At 40.9% G+C, this 20,653-nt stretch overlaps 2 protein-coding genes across 3 annotated transcripts in view; one reads left to right on the top strand and one right to left on the bottom strand.

Moving 5' to 3' along the window:
• The window catches only part of RPGRIP1L (RPGRIP1 like), a 113,206-nt gene extending 99,681 nt beyond the window's left edge, over positions 1-13,525 (bottom strand). Inside the window, exons 1-3 of the mRNA XM_075188841.1 lie at positions 13,388-13,525; positions 10,146-10,237; positions 7,948-8,092 (exon numbers count right to left, since the gene is read on the bottom strand). Coding sequence (XP_075044942.1) covers positions 7,948-8,092; positions 10,146-10,230 — 230 coding nt within the window. The 5' untranslated portion in view covers positions 10,231-10,237; positions 13,388-13,525. The remainder of the gene's footprint in view (positions 1-7,947; positions 8,093-10,145; positions 10,238-13,387) is intronic.
• Positions 13,526-13,586: 61 nt separating this feature from the next.
• Positions 13,587-20,653, top strand: part of FTO (FTO alpha-ketoglutarate dependent dioxygenase) — a 253,219-nt gene continuing 246,152 nt past the window's right edge. The window contains exon 1 of one of the 2 annotated variants that reach the window (XM_075188840.1): positions 13,587-13,746. In XM_075188840.1, the coding sequence (XP_075044941.1) occupies positions 13,705-13,746 (42 nt within the window). In that variant the 5' untranslated portion in view covers positions 13,587-13,704. The remainder of the gene's footprint in view (positions 13,747-20,653) is intronic. The other variant, XM_075188839.1, reaches the window with a different exon arrangement.

The raw sequence follows: 20,653 nt of genomic DNA, 5'->3' as shown, positions 1-20,653 counted from the left end.
CAATTCCTGAGCTTCCTGCACATCTTTACTGGCAGTTTGATTCACCTTTCTTGTGCAAACTACTCCAGTTCTCCCAGATTTGAAGGGTACCTATTACCAACTGCTGTTTTCATATCTCTCCACAGGCAATCTACGGTATATAGATCTGGACTCATTGCTAGCTACTTCAGAACAGTCCAGCGTCTTGCCTTGAACCATTCCTGGGTGCGTTTTTAAGTGTGTTTGGGGTCACTGTACTGCAGGAAGACCCATGACTTTCAACGGAGATGAGCTTTCTGAGACTGGGTTCAATATTGCACTGCAAAATGGCTTGATAGTCTCCAGATTTCACAATGCAATGTATGAGTTCAAAGCACCCTGTCCAGGTACAGCAGAGCAACCCCATGTGCTTTACCAAAAAGTTCTAACTTGGTCTCTTCTATCTAAAGGGCATTCTCCTAGAAGGAACTTTACTTTTTCAGCTGTGTTTTGGCAAACTCCAAGCAGACTTTCTCTCAACAATGGGACACTCCTAGGCCTCCTACCATATAATCCCCTTTCATTGAGTTGACAACTGATAGTGCGAGCTGAAAAATTCATAACTTGGGTACATTTATTAAACTGCAAGTTTGAAAAAGTGGAGATGTTGCCCATAGCAACCAATCAGATTCTAGCTGTCATTTTGTAGAATGTACTAAATAAATAACTAGAAGCTGATTGGTTGCTATAGGCAACACCTCCACTTTTTCAAACCCGCAGTTTAGTAAATATACCCCCTTGTGTTTGAAGGTTAGTTTGAATCTGCTTATGGAAACAGTGGAGAAAGCACCTTGAAACAATCCTGCGCTGCAATCTTATATCAAGTTTTCTCTTACAGCCAGGGAGGTTGACTACCTTGCCATGGCCTTGAACTTCCTATTATTATTATCATCATCATCATCATCATCATGATGATCATCATTTATTTGTTAGGCGCCACAAGATTTCCGCAGAGCCGTACACAGTACATACAGTAGACCATACAGGGTGACATAGTACAGCACGATAAACACAAAGTACCAATACTTCAGAAACTCCGGGCAGACATATGGGGTAATAACGGAGCAGAAGAACAGGTATGGAGAGAGGAGGGGAGAGGGGCCCTGCTCCTACGAGATTACATCCTAAGGGAGGGTGAACAAAACAGGCACAAAAGGGAGCCATCAAAGTAAGGGGGGAGAGAAAAGATGGGCCAGGGGACAGAGGGGCGAACGAGCGAAGGAGGTTAGGGTTAAGTGGATGATTGGTAGGCTTTGAGGAACAGGTGAGTTTTAAGTGCACGTTTGAAGGAGCACAGACTGGGAGAGAGACGGATGGAGCGAGGGAGGTCATTCCAGTGCAGGGGGGCTGCTTGGGAGAAGTCTTGGATTCTGGAGTGGGAAGAGGTAATCAGAGTGGAGGAGAGGCGACGGTCATTGGTTGATCGTAGGAAGCGGGCAGGAGTGTGAATGATGAGGAGGTTAGAGATATAGATGGCAGTAGACTGGGAGGGAGCTTTGTAAGTGGTGGTAAGGAGTTTGAAAAGGATCCTGTAGGGGAAGGGGAGCCAGTGTTAGGCATGGCAGAGAGGGGAGGCAGAGGAGGAGCGGCGTGAGAGAAAGATGTGTCGGGCAGCCGCGTTGAGAATAGAACGGAGGGGGCGAGGTGGGAGAGGGGGAGGCCAGTGAGGAAAAGGTCACAGTAGTCGAGGCAGGAGATGATGAGTGCGTGGATGATTGTTTTGGTGGCATCTTATGAGAGGAAGGGCCGGATGCGGGCGATGTTGCGCAGCTGGAAGCGGCGGGTTTAGGCAAGAGATTGGACGTGGGGGGCAAAGGAGAGAGAGGAGTCGAGGGTGACACCCAGGCATTGCAGTTGGTGACATCCAGGAGGAGATGGCAGAGAGGCAGTGTGATACACGAGAGGAGATTGGGAGAGAGATCAGGAGAAGATATGTAGAGTTGAATGTCGTCAGCATAGAGGTGATACTGAAGAACAAAGGAGGAGATGAGAGCACTGAGGGAGGAAGTGTAGAGCGAAAATAGTAGGGGGTTGAGAACAGAGCCCTGTGGGACTCCTACCGGGAGAGGGGAGGGGGTGGAAGAAGAGCCAGACGTGGAGACAGAGAAGGTGCGGTTGGCGAGGTAAGAGCAGAACCAGATGTGGATAGAATCAGAGAGGCCGAGAGAGAGATTTGGTTGAAAGGAGGTCGTTGGTAACTTTGGCCAGGGCGGTGTTTCAGTGGAGTGGAGGGGGCGGTAGCCAGATTGAAGAGGGTCGAGGAGGGAATTGTCCGAGAGGTATTTGGTGAGATGACAGCAGACTATCCGCTCAAGTAATTTGGAGGCGTAGGGGAGAAGTGAGATGGGGTGATAATTGGCGAGGGCGGTGGGGTCAAGATTGGGTTTTTTGAGGATAGGAAAGATAAGAGCGTATTTAAATGAGGAGGGTACAACACCTGAGTGATAGGTTGAATAGGTGTGCAAGGTAGGAGCAGGCAGTGTGAAAGACAGAGCGAAGGAGGTTAGAGGGGATGGAATCCAGAGGACAGGTAGAGGGTGGAGAGGAAAGAATAAGGTAGTGAACTTTATCGCCAGATGTAGGGTAGAAGGAGCGCCAGAGTTGATTGTTGGATGGGGGTGGAGCGATTAGGGCAGGGGGATAGGGGATCGAAGAGGAGATGTTAAGTCTGATGGCCTCAGTTTTGGAAGAGAAAAACGTGTCGAAGTCAGCAGCGGAGAGGGAAAGTGGGACAGGAGGGGGGTGGGGGGGAGGAGGGAGTTGAAGGTGGCAAAAAGACTGCAGGGATTAGAGGACTGAGAAGAAATGAGGGATTTAGCAAGGGAGAGGGTGGAGCAGAATTTGTAGTAACATGTTTATTGTTTCCACCATGTGCATTCTTACCCAGACATACAGTGCCGCAAAACTGATTATATGGGGGCAACTCCAAAAACACATGTGGCCAACCTCCTTGCTTTGTGCAAGGGAGAGAAATAGATCCCAATAGCATTGCGTATAGTGGAAACGGGAATATCAAGGTAACTAGAAATTGATTTGTAGCCTTGAGATTGTCCCTGCTTGGCTACAATCTCCTGACTGACCTCCTCAGACAATTCTCTGGTTTTCTTTATTTTCTTCATACTCATTGCAGTATACACAGTGACACAAAACATGTTGTGAACGAGTCATTGTTTCTACTCAAGTTCATTTAATCAGTGATTTTTTGATATTGCAGCACCTGCTCCTCACCAGAGGGGAGTTCAGTTCCAAAGTGAAAAAAAATCACCTGCTTGAAATCTAATTATTTCTAACTACTTTTAGAAATTCCCCATAATTTTGTGGAATTTATAGATTTCTGTGTGGAATAAGGTACAACTTAAAAAGCAGAAAAATACTGTGTTTTATTCTACTACAAACCAAAGAAATACATATGTGGATGCCAAAAAAATGTTTATATTTCAACAATTTTCTGGAATAAACTGTGAATTATCAGAAATATCAAAGGGTGTCAATATTTTTACTACAACTGTAATTTTTTTTCAACTATTCTTGTGAATTGACATACTGACACAATAGCAGCGCACCACTTCTATTGTTCCATGTGGATAGTGGACAAATGTCTTTAAATTTAAGATGATAAGATTTAACAATTGTTGGATTCAAGTATTGCAAGTCATGTGATTGTTGTGTTATTACAATTCATTTTTGGGTTTGAGCTGTACAGAATATGCATTCCGTAAAATAAACCTTCAGATCTTTATATTGCTTCTTTAGCTTATCTTGTCTAACACATTATAGAACAGTTGCAATATGGGTACACTAGTGATATGCAAATTAAACACCTAACTACTTTTTTGTTGCTAGAGAGACTGTGCCGAATTTATTGGTTTGGGACCACATGAAATCTGTTCTTCATTTCTCTATAATCTCCGTTTACACTTAACACAAAAGGTGGAAATACCCCAAATCCTTCTAACACTCCTGTTTATGAGCAAGTTCTTTGCGGTCCACAAACTATTTTGAAATATTAGACCTAGCCCTTTGTGCCCATATAATACTATTCTGTCCAGTAACATACAGCTTGTCATGCAAGGCTAGGCTTCCACTACATATGGACTAAATATGTTTGATTTTTTTTTTCTCTTTCTCTATTTTACCACACTTAAATGATAAGCCTTAGGAAACTGTTATTTGTCAGTGCTATAAAGCAGATTGCTACCCAGTGGTTTCAATTATCTTCAAAGGCTCCTTTCACAAGCAGTAATAGTTCTATCAAAATCTGCAAAGTATTATTTCACTCTGTACTGGAGGCTTCAACCGTATACTCCGATTTTGCTGACTTTCACATTCCTTTTCATCTTTGTGTTAATTGGAGAAAAGGAGTGGTCCTAGTTACATATCCTGACTGCAGTATTTTTCAAATATAGCCGCAAAATGTGAAATGCTTACATACACTCCACGAGCTATTGTAAAGCAAATAAACCACAATACTGTAGGAGGTAGAGGATTGCAGTCTCATAAAAGTCAGGAACATTGCTATAGATTGCTTATTTGCCTTAGCCTGCTTTGCAAATAAGTCCTGTCATGTAGGCAATGCAAATTGATATGGCATATGCCCCTATAGGATAGAAGTATTTCTACTAACATTGGAGGTAATCTACTAAACTACAAAATATGCGGGTTCTGCAGAACATTGCATTTGGCGCATATGCACTTATTTATCTCCCTTGCACATAGCAAGGAGGTTGGCCACATGTGTTTTTGGACCTGCCCCCATATAATCAGCTCTGCGGCACTGCATGTCTGGGTAAGAATGCACATGGTGGATACAATAAACATCTTACTACAAAGTACATATTACTCTTTATTATCACACCCTACTTTAATTTAAACTTTCAGTTTTTCTCCTAAAAAATGCTTTGACTCATTTATGTGTTAAATTAATCATGAGTGTGGGCACGTCGAGACAACTATGTTTTTATTGTATTAGTTGAACTGCACCTGAATGTATAGGCCAAGACTTGGATTACACCACCTCCGATGGTTTGTCCAAATGCTCTGCGCCTGCACTCAAATCAGGGCCCAACCCCCTCAAAATTCCCTTCACGACCTTTGAATCTCATTTGCATCATTTTGTACCTCAAAATAAATTCTTGGCTTTGGATCTGAGTGCCCTCAATCAGCAGGAAACGCCCCAATCCTCTCAGCACCTTCACAGATCTTTGTATGCAAATCATCGTGGTTCCCCATATAATAGAGTACACACTGTCACTCTCTGGCATGCCAGCAGATTTTTTTCTTTAATAATTAATCAACTTAAACCAATAAGTTAAATCAAAATTGTATCACAATTAATCAATTGATTTGAAAGTAAAAAAAGGTAGATCACATAGAGTGACATTTATGGAACTATGATGTGGTGCTCTAACAGCGGAGGCTGAGCATGTACTGCTACATTTAAAGGCTGTTCAAACCAGATAAAGATATATACAAATTCCTTAATAAAAATATCGATTTAGGAACTACAAGCTAAAAATTAAAAATGGCTCACAATAATGGTATAATTACTTAGGACATCACAGACAAACCAAGTGTGTATATGTATGTATGTATGTATGTATATTATATATATATATATATATATATATATATATATATATATATATATATATATGGTCTTAAGTGCATCCGATTCAACTTTTTATTAAATGTAAAAGGAAATGACCTCAAACATTCTCCATTGATGAAAGCAGGATCAATAGGACTCATAGGATAAGGAACAATATCGGTCCGTTAGTATGGGAGCAATTCACAGCAACAGTCTAAATAGATGGTGAGATTACTTATCCTATTGATATGTCCCGAGTAATCCGAATCATACATAGCAAGGGTAAACGCAGGATTTGTAGAGGGGGGTTTCCACACCACGCCGCCAGTGGGCGTGACCAGCATGCATGGAGGCGTGGCTATAATTTTAGACAGTGCTTGGCTGCTCCCCAACTCTCCCTATATTATACATGGGCAATACTGCATGCACTAGCGATAGGTGCACGCAGCTCTATCTTGTCGAGCAGAGCCGTGTGAAGCGGGGTCAGGGTCCAGCCATCTCAATTATACAGTGCCCCAAGCTTGGGGGGGGGGGGGTTTCCAGGCACTAGGAAACCCCCCCCCTCGGTTTGCCTATGTATATGAATTTATTTAGGGGTGTAAATTATTTAAACACCTAGTGCAGTTGTTGTACCTGCTCTCCTTTTCTCTATAGCTCACAGCTCTCCTGCGTTCTGGATTAATGCAGCCTAGGAGAGAGCCAAGCACATGCAAAGAGATTTAATGCCTACATTTTGTGGGGTGGTGGAACTGTAAGAGAGTGGGAGAGCACAGTTGGACTTTAAGCAGTTCAGTTGGGTACAAGCTACCTTTTTAACTCAATCATCAATTTAGTAGTTTTCTGCCTGTAGCCTGCCAGGTATGATAGGCAAAACTGGTAGGAATATGAATGGGGGGAAAAGCATTTTGGGCTTTCAGAGGAAGTTTGGGAGTGAATGTTTTGCCAATCTGACAGGAGTGAGTGAGACAAGTGGGTAATTTGTTTGTTTGAGAGGTTAATACATTAATATGATGCATATGAAATTGGCACATGCTTGTAAAAACAAAGAAGCCAATATAACAATTGAAAAAAACAAACAAAATAAAAATCAAAGAACGTTTTTTTTTTCTCATTGTATAAATACCAAAACAATAGGAGAACACACAATTTTTCACTAAATGTTTGGTGGATCGTTAATGGTAATGAAATAGTAATATAGTCTGAGTGGATTGCAACCACCTCATGGGCTTAGGGCCACCGAGTGCTATCAGACTAATTGTAATATTTGCTGGAAAAATGCATTTAGCTAATGGGTTACTAAATTTCTGGACATATATTGCGGAGTTGGACAAACTGTGATTTTAAGCAATGCTGGACAAAATTTTATATTTACACATACACACAATTGTTGTAGGAGGCTGTGAAGGGATATGTGCTATACTAGGTACAAAAATAACCCAATGCAATCCTATTGCTTTGATCTGTCAAGTTAGACTAGAATAATGAAAGCAAATTTCAACTTTGCTGCTATGGGTTCCACACTATGGGGGGAGGATTATGGGTGTATTAGCCTAAGACAGCCAGAACCCTTTAATCAGGCCCTATAGGTTGCTATGTGTAACACCACTCTTTCTGCACAGTTTTCTGTAGAACAGAACAGTTTTCATAAATGTTTTCCATTTGGGTATGTTTTAAAAGACCCACTCTTGTCCATTATTTTTCTTCGTATGTAAACTTGCCAGAACTGCAGTAGTATGAGAAGCTGAAAACTAGTAGAAAAAAAAAAAAAAAAAAAAAAAAGGTACAGGTTGTCATCAGCTTTTCTTTTGTGTTTATGTAGATTAAAATAGATGTAGCTGCCTGTTTCTTGAAGATGGAGGAAGTAGCATTCTCTTGGCCTGCAATACTGGCTCAGATACACTGCAAATAAAAGGTTGGCGAGGACCAGATAGAAGCATACTCATGTTACAGATACTGCATTTGTAATGCATTGAATTGCCTTACAATCGCATATACATTTTGTTCTGCTAAGGATATTCACTGTGAAAAAAATATATGCTCTGCTGTGATGTAGTGTGCATTATAGACAAGGCAACAACTGATCAACACACCATTAAAGAGATGTGGACTACAAGTCACATTCTTATGTAAAAACAGTTTACACAATTTTGAATACTAAGCATAAGAGAAAACATCGGGCAGAGCATTGAAATTCTTGAGAGCCCTCAACCAGAAAGCCTAAAAATATGATCGATAGGAAACAATGTCATATTGATCTCTAGCAGTTTAAGTTGGTCCTGCTTTCAGAAGCACAGCTTTAAAAGAAAAAAATAAAAGATATATTGTAATGAAGTTTTGCTTACCTCTTTATTTTGTCCTCTTGCTTGCGTGCATGCTGTTTGAGCAACAGGTTCTCATCGTGAATACGTAAGTATCTGTCCTCTAGCTCTTGCCGTGTAATACGTGACACCGCTTGTCGGGTCTTTATACTTTGAGGAGAAGTGGACTCTGAAAGGCAGAAAATACTTTCTATATAAAACAAAAATCCTTATTTTAGATAGGTACAATTCAGTTACAGACACCTCTAAGAAGTATCCCCCTAGGTAAGTTGTAAATGCAAAACTCTACATTGCTGCAAACTAGTAAAGTATAACTAGTGTTGTAATCGTATTGCTAAGGTAAGGGGCTATGTGACCGCATATGAAATTGTTTAGTACATAGGGGAGCTTTACAATATGAGGCTATACATTAGACACGTATGAATGGGACATTTGGTACGTATGCTGGACTGCTGAATCTGCTGTAAACAGTACTTACATTTTTGCCATACCAGACACATTAAATATTACCATTCTTTTAAAAGCAGTGTGCATGCTATGGATTCCCTTTCATGCTGCAAAGAGTATATTCTTTTTCAGCATACAATGCATGTCAGATACATATTAGTTCGCTATACTGTGCATGTCTTAGCACATTAACAGGACTCACACTGCTAAAGAAATAAATTTAAGTTGGCAGGTCTGGATGCCCCCTCCTCCCCATATATACTCTGCAATTCACCTATATGCTGATTATTTTTTTATTTTCAGGAAGCCAGCAACAAGCCAATATTTACATCTTCCAAGCTCAATGGCTCTTATGTGACAGGAGGAACGTCTCCCCTTCCCTTCTATGTGCCACTAGGGCAATGATTCAGCTCTTATGAACACTGCACTCTTCTATCTGAAAAAAGCAGCATTCAATCAATGCTGTGTAACACTATCCATAGAGATTTATAAGGCAGTAGTATAGTTAAGTATTTAATTTAAAGTGTTTTTAAATTCTCCATGTCCAAACGTTTAAAGGGGGGCTGTTTTCTACCGAGGACAAAGAGTGGCCTAGAACTAAACATTGGCGCATCGCTCAACATACAAATGGATAGAGAAAGCAGGTTCCATTGAAAGGGCCAACAAAATAAGAAATGTTAAATACAGAGGAACTACTTTTAGTGTTAGGAAGATGAGGGCCTCAAGTTGAAAAGCTATTGTATATAGTATCAGAACCATATTTTATCCAACTGTGTTTTTATGTTGCTCAATGCCTTAACCATAGATTTCCAAAGCCCTCTACAAAGATCTGTAGGAGAGGCACTGGAGGAATCATTGTCTTTGAAATAAGAGTTCAACACAACCAGCTCCTGGCACCAGGAAATAGAGGGGGAGGGCAACATAAGAGAGGAACTCTTGCTACATGGGTAAGGGAGGGCAAGTATGAGAGCAAAGAGCAGTCCAAAAGTGGACTTTCCCTTTAATAAACGGTTTTCAGAACCAATACAATATTAAAAATCTATTACGGATACTTTTTACCCAGTTTCCAATTATTTATGGGAAATGGTTTAAGGTTGTTTAGGCTTTTACAGACAAGGAAGTTTCACTTAAAAATAAAATAAAAATAATAGTCAGTACTTTTAAGGGTATATAAAGAGGTCTATACATTTATTTGGGTCTATACATATGTGTATATTTATTTGGACAGCCAATTTGAGCCAATTATCTGCACAATGGACCCATGATAATAGTAAATCCCAGTCTAAATCTTATCAGAATCAAACTGATGGTGATCAAGATTCCCAGAAAATCTAGTCGACCTTTGACTATTATCTGCTACTGATTGCAGCAATCGGCTGACTATGCTACTGGGCACCCTACCCTAACCCGAACAAAAAAAATCCAGATCTTATGATTTGGAGACAACTTAACGTAACATTTTGAGAAGTATTACTGTAGTCTTCCAAAATCAATTTTGTTAGTCCATTACACATCAGTGTTGATGGGCTGGCAACGGCATACAATAATGTGACATAATTTTGTTTGATTGTATAATATTCACACACAATCCCTCACCTAGTATAGATGTTGTCAAGGAAAGCAACCAAAAAGACGCTCATTTTACTTTACCTAGATTAACGTATTGCAACAAAAGTATAACCAATTTCTGTAACGTCTTTTTCCTACAGAAAGGGTGCCAGTGACTATTTTAAAAGGCGTAACAGTTCAAACTGAATAGGGAATTCAAATCAAACCTTGATTCATTCCGATCCCTGAAAGGCTCGGACCCAAATCCCTCACAGGGAGATCTTCTGCCGTTTCATCTGTGGGTGCAGCCATTAGGAAGCTGGTGGATGATAAATAAATAGTTCAGTTTAACATACGCATGCTTGCTATAAAACAGTATGTCTTCATTAATATTCACCTACACATAACAATATGGAGATAAAGTGGCAATAGCAATTGTTGGGTGGGTATCAAATAGTACAGTGTCCATCCCAAATATTGACAAACTGCATGCACATGCAATTTCTAAAACTACATATTAATAAATAAAGCATATTCACAAATCATTGTCAGTAATGTCATATTCATAGAAGCCTAAACACTAGATTCTAAGACAACCAGTCACCACAGAATTTGTTTAGGTGAACAGGGTTTTCTGTTGCATTTTTTTTTTCTTTAATCGACTGCTCCTTTACTCATGATTCCCAGATGAGTGTTCCAAAGTTACTGTGTGCAGTATTCTAACTGTAAAAAAGTTACCCAGTCAAACCATTCTAACGCAAGACTCGCTCCCTGCATGTTGCATTCCATACCAGTAAGGATTGCTGAGATCGATGACATTCAGGAAGGCGGTGGAGAGACAGCAGCAACTAAAACATCAATAGCATGCGAGATTCACAGCTGGATTGAGCAGTGTTCAATGGCACTTCACACCTGCATATCATTGCCCTTAGTACTCTTTAATTGTATACAGCACAGAGTGGTGATGCGCAGAATGGGGCGGCACTGGAGACAGATCAGAGAGATACGAGGGCCAGAGGAGGAATACGAGGAGGACCAGGGGAGGGATACGAGGATGAGATGAGGAAGGCAATGGGAGAGATATGAAGAGGCTCATGTTTGTATGTGCGTACAGTACAGTATAGCATAGTATATATTAGTATACTCGTGATTCAATTGGGTTGCAGACCACTTGTAATATTGAGTACCTATTTGTGACTCATAAAAAAATTCTAGTGAGTACCACTGCAGAACAGTAATGATTAAATAATTACCACCTCTGTCCACAAAGTAGCTGGCCGTAGGCAAAAAGGGGCAGCATGGTGGCTTAGTGGCTAGCACTTCTACCTCACAGCACTGGGGTCAGGTTCAATTCCTGACCATGGCCTTATCTGTTAGTATGAGTTTCCTCCCACACTCCAAAAACTTACTAGTAGGTTAACTGTTAGCTCCAATAGGGCAGGGACTGATGTGAGTGAGTTCTCTGTAGAGAGCTACTGAATTATTGGCGCTATATAAATAGCTAATGATGATGGGGAAAGGCTGGGAATAAGTAGCACTTTCCTCAATTATTTGATACATAGAGCCTTAAGAATAAACAAGTGCAAACTTTTCACCACACATGGAGGTGCGCAGGAAAATCTGTCATTGTTGGATAGTGTAGTACCAGCAGTTGTGCCCAGCTGAACATGGCAATGATGTTTTGCTGCACATCCCTGACAATTGAACCATCCCCTATTACTTCATAGGAGATTCAAACTAGACTTCAAACTCTCTTGGAAGAGACCATGGGGTATATTTACTAAACTGCGGGATTGAAAAAGTGGAGATGTTGCCTATAGCAACCAATGAGATTCTATCTGTCATTTTGTAGTACACTAAATAAATGAAAGATAGAATCCTATCCAACAATGACGGATTTTCCTGCGCACCTCTATGGGCAAATTCCGCAATGTTACATTGCTGTAGAGTACCTCAGCTTCCTTTCCGGAGGCACTCTGTAGCTGATCTACGAGAATTGAGTCAACCAGTATGTGTAGAATGGAGAAGTATATTCAAACAGTTCTCTGGTCATGTGTAGAATTATATTTACATTTGCTGATTTGCCTTATCAATGCTGCTTACTTTCAGTCATGCATCTCAGAGGTTATAACTAGGGCTTTAGGTGTTACTTTGGTTGTTTGCTGTGTAGTTCATAAATATGTTAACATTTTTCAGACAAACTTAGGGGTCAATTTACAAAAGTGCGATCAGCCATAAAACCTTGAAAAAAAAGCTGTTTACTCCAGAGAATGGCCATCTGCACAATTGATCAAGGGGTTAAAGCAAGATTTCACCTGAGTTAACCTACTTCTCGTTCATTACCGCAGTCCCCATCGAACTCTGCTAATAACTTTGCGATGTTAGTAATTAGCAAAGCGGCAAAAAGTAGTGAAGCTGTGAGAGAGAAGCCAAATAAGCTACACTTGATCCCCCTCTGGATTAGATCACAGTGCACATGTGTGCACTTTAGCAAAGTATGCGCTGTTCACTTTCTGAATTCAGCTGCCAATGAAGAGTAAAAACTCTTCATGAAGAAGCACTTTGTCAGGGCTCCAGGAGCAGCCCTGACATAACAGCGTTATTGTATTATGCATTGCTGTGATTTTTTAGTCGCTAGTTGATACATAGTAACTTTGCATCACCCTCCCATTGATCCAATAAAGAAGTACAAGCTTATCACCAGCACAAAACCCCATTTTTCATCATCATCTATTTATATAATGCCATTAATTCCGCAGCGCTGTACAGAGAACTCATTCACATCAGAGCTTACAGTCTAAATTCCCTAATATAGACACACACACAGACACAGACAGGGAGAGGGAGACAGACTAGGGTCAATTTTGATAGCAGCCAATTAACCTACCAGTATGTTTTTGGAATGTGGGAGGAAACTGGAGCACCCGGAGGAAACCCACGCAAACACAAGGAGATCATACAAACTCCACACAGATAAGGCCATGGTCGGGAATCGAACTCATGACCCCAGTGCTGTGAGGCAGAAGTGCTAACCACTAGGCCACTGTGCTGCCCCCGGCAATATAGCTTTTAGCCCATTCGTAAATAGCCCATTATATTCACTCTCTGTATCCATTTTTAGTTAAACATCAGGTTAAAAATACCTATGTGCACATAACATCTGGGTGAATCGAAAGTCTGAATTATGGTAAAATAAGAAATGAGATTTTAAGGTATAAGAAAGAAATGGGAGCCTTATATGTGTAACATTAGTAAATGCTTCCGAGAAGGTAAATATTTACACACACATCTTCACAAGAAAGCATACATAAACAGTGAAAATGTAGAACAACTCTACACTAAATGAAAACATCATTGTACAACGCTAGAACGACACGCATACGAAGCCAGTTTATTGCAATCCGCAGGCTAAACCGCATGCGCAAAACGAAAATCTATATATGAGTAAAAAACATAGCAGACTACGAACCCTTTGCTCCGTGGGTTTTTCACTCGCAAATACCCTAGGCCGTACCCTGCTGCCCAGCGACAGACTCACAGCTACCCAGCAACGGTTGCTACAGCCATAGAGGCAGCGCGTCACTTCCCATCCGCCATGTACAGCGCCATCACTGTACATCTGCCCACTTGCCATAAGCATGTGTGGCCACAGTTGCGCATGCGCAGTTTACTGGGTTAGAATTCTTTCTGTGTAAATGCTGGTTCTAAGGATGTAAATAAACTACAAGAGCCAGAATTCAGTGCGACGATAAAGAGGCAGCAGGCTTGTTACCAGATAAGTGGAGGATGAAGCGCAATGTACTGGTTGACAGAGAAAAGGAAACTAAGGTATTTTTTTTAATCAATAAGCATCGAAACAGCGAATCCTACAAATATTTATTATGATGATGGCATGCTGAATAGAAAACAAACATAGCCTCTTCAGTGACTGTGATCTGGCTCTGAGTACAGTGTAGTACATAGCTGCAAACAGTCCCAGGTTTTAAAAATGTGTTCCTGGAAGTTTTTGTCCCTATATTTCAATATTGACAAAATGCACAAATTGTTTTTGTGGGTTTTTTTTTGCATGTTATGTGCAACCCTTAGTGTCTGTGCTTTATAAGTCAATATTTATGGAAGAGATGTGTTTAAAAATAAATAATAAAACAAATCATTCAGTAAACATGAAATGATAGGGATTGCAGCGTTTAATGATCCCCAAAGACAGTATTGTGCATGTTTGAATGCCTCAGCTCAGGAGCAACATGTGCTTGGAAACTATATTTAAATGTTGGCAATCGTGGCTTGTTGTTATTGGTGTTAACAGAGCTGCCAATTAATTTTTTTTCAGTGTGTTCACACGGACAAGTTAGCGCACCATGAAAATTTTAATTGTACTGTGCAGTTAACCAATTAGATTAGTGTTATTGTGCAAGTTATGACCCTGAACTTAAATATATATATATATATATATATATATATATATATATATATATATATATATATATATATATATAATATCTTTAACTGGAGGAGTATCTTTATACATGAGTTATTGCTCCCAGTGTGTGACATCACCATGTGTGCATTATGAATGCAACCTGCATTCAAAAAATGCACATATTTTGACTTTGTGCACACCCCAATTCATCAAGACACGGATCTCAAGATAGGTGCACAGTTGAAGTCAGGTGTAGGACTGCTGTGCTCTACTAAAGACACTGTACAATACTTCCAAAGCCTACGTGAACCATACATTTGCTAAAGAATGTACATTAAAAAAAGACTTATAATAAATGTCACCCGTTAAAAATAAAGGTATTAATGACCCCCCTTTCGAGCAAATGTGTCCTTGTTTATGTTTCACCAGTTAAGCATATAAAAAAGGAGTTTACGAGAGCTCAAATCTAACACGGTTGCAGTCATCAGTGACTCAGTTGTTTTGACTCACACCTTGTTTTGGGATTTTCATTGTACCTTCATCAGTGTGCCCTATAGTGTAACCGCTGTCATATGCTTTGTGGAATATACATTTTTCATTATTATTGCAAAGTATTACAACTGCCCCACCCGGCTGCTTCTTAATGCCATCCGGCTGGCAAAATGTTCTAGGGAGAACACTGATTTATATTGTGCTTATTGTACTCCATGTAGTTTGTAATATATCCATGTCATTTGTTATTTAAACTAAAGACTGCCAAAAATATCAGGCCATCGAGGGTTGCAGATTTAAAAGATAATATAACATTTATCACCTAAGAGTTCCATGGATCTCCCTTGATATATTTGTCTATCACAGAAGATGACGATATATCAAATACGAGATAGATATTTTCCTGTAGAATCCAAACATGAAATTGACATTTGATATGTGTGCCATATGTCATCAAAATAGTTTGGACAATTCCACTTATTTCTTATGCTGCTACTAGTTTTCAACATATTCACCATATAAAATGCATTTTAGAAGCCTTGGTTGCAATGACTATTATTTTGAAGCTCATTTTGACCAATATACAGTGCTGCACCATTCGACCAGTTTATGGATCCCAGAAAAATAACTTTTTGTATCAATGCTGGTTTCCACTTCAACGGCAAACTAAAAAATCACTACATAAAGGTTTTTCTGTGACCACAATAAAAAAGTGCAGACATAAAGCTTTTGCTGGAAATGCAAGAAAAACTTCAGATGGTTAAGATTGAAAAATGCTGTTGTAGAAAGCTCCTTCATGGAGATTGACATTCCAGTTCTAGTTTTTGTTTTATATTGGCTGCGGGAGAGCTCTATAAACTTGTGAGGTCTTCCTGAAAGCCACCCATTGGCTAGGTCCATGTAATACACTTTTCTGAGGTGCTGACTCTGCACTTAAAGTTCCCCGTCTGTACTTTCTCATTTAAGACCTTAGGCTGAAATTAAAGAATTGCTTGTAGATGTAGATCCTGTGAGATTAAGAATGAATATTGTTAATGATAGTTCAGCCACTGGCTTGGTGGGATGTAAAAGAAACACTGCATAGAAAGTATTAATGGTGTATGTAACATGTCTGCAAGGATATGAAAAAGACAGTGTGCTATAAGTGAGAATGGTCTGCTTGTGTGTTAGAAGTTTTAATTTCTTTATCTAACTTTCCTCCTAAAATAATCATTCAAGCTTTCTCACCATGGAAACCATCAAAACTCTAATTCACTCCCTTATAATCTCTCACCTTGATTGCTGTAACCTCTTCCTCTCTGGCCTAGCCAAGTATTACCTTATCCCTCTCAGTTTTATCTTGAATACTGCTGGTCGTCTTATTTTTCACTCTGATCACTCTATCTTTGCTGTCCCTCTCTGCCAGTTGCTATTGGTGATTACTTCTTCCTACTCCTTCCTCCTGGCCTTTGTTCCTCAACTGGGAAGTAGGCCGGCAATCTCCTATGCCATATCCGGTTAGTCCGGCGGTTTCCAAAAAGTGTGCGCCGCGGCTCCCAGGGGTGCCGCGGTGCTGTCACTGGGGTGCCGTGGGCCAGCCCTAGAAAAAAGAAAGCAAACAGAAACTTACCAATCCGCGCGGCGCTAGGACCCTGCAGCCTCCTCTCTACCGCAGCTGTCACTGAATATCGACGTCAGTGACAGCTGCGCAAGAGAGGAGGCTGCAGGGTCCTAGCGCCGCGCGGATTGGTAAGTTTCTGTTTGCTTTCTTTTTTCTATAGCTGGCGCCTGGCGCGGGGCAGAGGAGGGCAGATGGCAGAGGAGGGGGACAGAGAGCAGAGGAGGAGGGCAGATGGCAGAGGAGGGGGACAGAGAGCAGAGGAGGGGGACAGAGAGCAGAGGAGGGGGACAGATGGCAGAGGAGGGGGACAGAGAGCAGAGGAGGAGGGCAGATGGCAGAGGAGGGGGACAGAGAGCAGAGGAGGGGGACAGAGAGCAGAGGAGGGGGACAGATGGCAGAGGAGGGGGACAGAGAGCAGAGGAGGAGGGCAGATGGCAGAGGAGGGGGACAGATGGCAGAGGAGGGGGACAGATGGCAGAGGAGGGGGACAGAGAGCAGAGGAGGGGGTCAGATGGCAGAGGAGGAGGGCAGATGGCAGAGGAGGGGGACAGAGAGCAGAGGAGGAGGGCAGATGGCAGAAGAGGGGGACAGATGGCAGAGGAGAGGGACAGATGGCAGAGGAGGGGGTCAGATGACAGAGGGCAGAGGAGGGGGACAGCGTGAGAGAGGGCAGAGGAGGGTGACAGCATGAGAGAGGGCAGAGGAGGGTGACAGAGCGCAGAGGAGGGGAACAGCGTGACAGAGGGCAGAGGAGGGGACAGAGGGCAGAGTGGGCAACGTGAGAGGGAGCAGTGTGCCTGGTTGCAGAGGGGGCAGTGTGCCTAGATGCAGAGGGGGCAGAGTGTCTGGATGCAGAGGGGCATTTTTGCATACAACTAAATAAGTATTTCTGTCGTGACCTAAATACTTATTACAATTTTTTGACCCAACTACTTCTAAAACAGGACTGCTCAGTAATTGTTTTGGAGGGGTGCCTTGAAAAAATTTGGAGACTCTAAGGGTGCCGCGAACTGCAAAAGTTTGGGAACCACTGGGTTAGTCTCTAGTCTCCAAGGCTTCAAGCTTGCCCATAAAACTTGCTTCTTTCTTCAAGCCTATTAGCCCTCCTCCTAAGTCCTTTGCCAAGGCCATTACCTTTACTCCTATATTCGGTACCACCCTGTTTGTGTGTTCCCCTTCTCTTTAGGATGTAAGCTCTAATGAGGGTCCTGCTCTAATGTGCAGGGCCCTGTTTCCTTGTGTTCTCCTTCGACTATTCCTTCACCCTCTGTACTTCTAGGCCTGCTTCCCTAGCCCTCTCTTCTTGAGCCCAGGCCTAATTCACATTGGACATTACCATCACTCCCACTCACTGTCCTGTAAATAAGTTGATCTTCTTTAACAAGTTATCCGTGTGTAATTAGTATAATCAATATGTCTGGTGTTTGTATTCTTTTCTTTTTCATGTATTTTGTAATGTGTTAAGGACCGTTGTTGTCTGTTTATTGTATGCTACTGTTAATGTATTGTATGGTGCTGTTGACCTTTTGGTGGTGCTATATAAATATTAGTTCAGGACTGTCAAACATGCAATGTTACCTTTCAATGTATTTTTGGTAACGTCAGCTCTCTGGAAAGCTCTGCAGAGTTTGTTAAATAATGACATAACATCAGTTTTATTGCCCGCAAACACATAGTTATAACAGGAATTTTCTTAGTGGAAATACTTGGAGAGCACGCATCTGCCATGATACAGCGTTTTATTTTTAGATTCACATTGATGTGAGTAAACGTCTATTTTAATTAGGCTACATTTAAAAAGCACATTTGAAGTGTTTCAGTTATGCTCAAAAAAAGTGTACTTGCCCTTAATTTGAGTTGGAATATCCCCTGCATTTTAACCTCAAATTGACAAAAAAAAACACATTTTAGAACTCCTATATTGTAATCCACATACAGATTACAAAATAGAAAATTATTACTATTCCGCTAATCTTTTATAACCATGATCCACTCTGGTAAATCTGCTACAATGTACATACATTTGCAAGTAGGATGACTAGTATGTCACTTAATCAAGTTTACTTATTTTATAACTGTTATACTACGATTAAACAAGCATTATAAAGTGACGGAAAGGAAACAATCTTCCTGACACCTCCAAGATCAAGCATATAACCTAGGCTCAGAAAAACTAATTTCACTTGTCTCCTCTTTTTATCACTCTAAACCGCTTTACAATACAAACTGAAAAGTTACAGCTGTGTGCTGTATCAGATTCCTCCTCTTATTTTGATACTCTTTTTTTTTTTTTCCGTTTAAATTCTAAACTCTTGCAAGTATGACTCTAATTTCTGTTGTTCCTCCACACTTTGGGCCAGATTTACTAAGCTGCGGGTTTGAAAAAGTGGGGATGTTGCCTATAGCAACCAATCAGATTCTAGCTGTCATTTTGTAGAATGTACTAAATAAATGAAAGCTAGAATCTGATTGGTTGCTATAGGCAACATCCCCACTTTTTCAAACCGGCAGCTTAGTAAATCTAGCCCCTTGTATTTGTAATAATTCCTCTATGTACAGCTCTCTGAAATGTTGGTGTTTTAGACACAATAAGGCTAGATACACACTAGAGGTTTTTCAGCCGATTATCAGGCCAACCACCCGATAACCGTCCGCTCAGCCTAATATTACCTTCGTGTGTATAATCACACAATGAACAGCAATTGTTCCTGTGAGGAAATGGGGTGCTACTGGACTGATAACTTTTTAGTCATCACCCGTTTCTGACAGCTTAATGTACTTTTTAATCCTTGGCCCAGTCTAAGTATATACACCAGAGCATCGGTGTATTATGTGTATTATTATTTCATGTTATTAGGTACATTTTGCTATTGCTATTACCTGCAACATTGTATATATTAAAAATATACAGAATATTGCCATACTGTGTGAAAATAACAGGACAGCAGAAGTCATTTTGCTTGTGTTAGCTAATGTAATTACCATTTGTCTCAAATCTCCTTTGTTATGAGGAGCACATTAGATTTGGATTGTAATCAGAACAATGTCTGAGTTAGCTAGCTGGCAGCCATATTAATTAGCTAGGTCAACAGGTAATCTGAGAGGTAATTAGGTTAGAACTTCTAGATGATATGCCTCTATAGTAATATACTGGCTTCTAGATGATATGCCTCCTGGCTGAAATAGCATTAGGAAATGTATTAATTATCAATATAAATGTTATTGTATCAAAATGTATCACAGACTCAGATGGTGTAATGTTACAGATACCATGTGTCAAATGTCTTTTTTCACGCAAACGTGAAGTGTCATTCCTTGATGTTATATTGTAACCCTTTAGCTGGGTACACACTACACGGTTTTCGTTCAATAATCGTCTCAAACAGCCGACATAGGTCCGCTCGTTCAAAAGTGTGTGCAGTGACACGATGGTCGAAAGTCTGCCCAAATGGACGATTATCGCCTCATTTGGTTGGTCGTACCGTTTAATATTTCCGTTCCAATCTCGTTTCCACTGTGTAGTGTGTATAAACTTCCGACCGATCCACAACAGTGAGTACGAAATTACAGTCATTGCTCACGACAACATGGCTGTAAAAAGTTGCGAAAGGGACGTCCGCTCTTCCCTTTATCATTCTAAACAAGGCTAGTGTGTATGCAGTCCATGGACCGAGCGATCGGAACATCGATCGCATGTAAAATCGCTTGGCATAAAAAGTTGGTTGAAATTTCTGTAGTGTGTACCCAGCTTTTGGTAGTGTATTTATCCAAATAGCTAATTGAGTCAAGCCATCCCATTGTATAATGAAGAGACAGTATGTCTAACAGTTAAAGTGTCCACTGAAAGACCCCTGCTGTAAGGAGGAGGATTGAGACCTTTGACCATACTTCCTGTGTATACAGCGAAGAATATAGGGAGAGGAGAATGCCAATAGAGCTGTTCTAGCTTGAAGGATCCTTGTGTATAACACATCAGCGAAAAGGACTCTGGGCCAGGCATCGTGGTGCCGCTGGAGGAAACCCTATCGGGACAGGGTCTGTGTTGGCCAGTAACCCAGGCTGGGCAACACCGTAACTGTTTTGCTAATAGGTAGTGGGAATATTGCGGCAGGATAAGACTCTGAAAGAGACTGAGATTATTATTTTGGAGTACTGACTGCAAGAAGTTTCTGGAGGATACATGCTACCATTTATCATGTATCTTGTGAACGTCTTGTGGTGTT

Source organism: Mixophyes fleayi, chromosome 10 (assembly GCF_038048845.1).
Source record: "Mixophyes fleayi isolate aMixFle1 chromosome 10, aMixFle1.hap1, whole genome shotgun sequence".
Lineage (NCBI taxonomy): Eukaryota > Metazoa > Chordata > Amphibia > Anura > Limnodynastidae > Mixophyes > Mixophyes fleayi.
The sequence above is the reverse complement of the archived record's forward strand: the minus strand, read 5'-3'. Positions and strand labels throughout refer to the sequence as shown.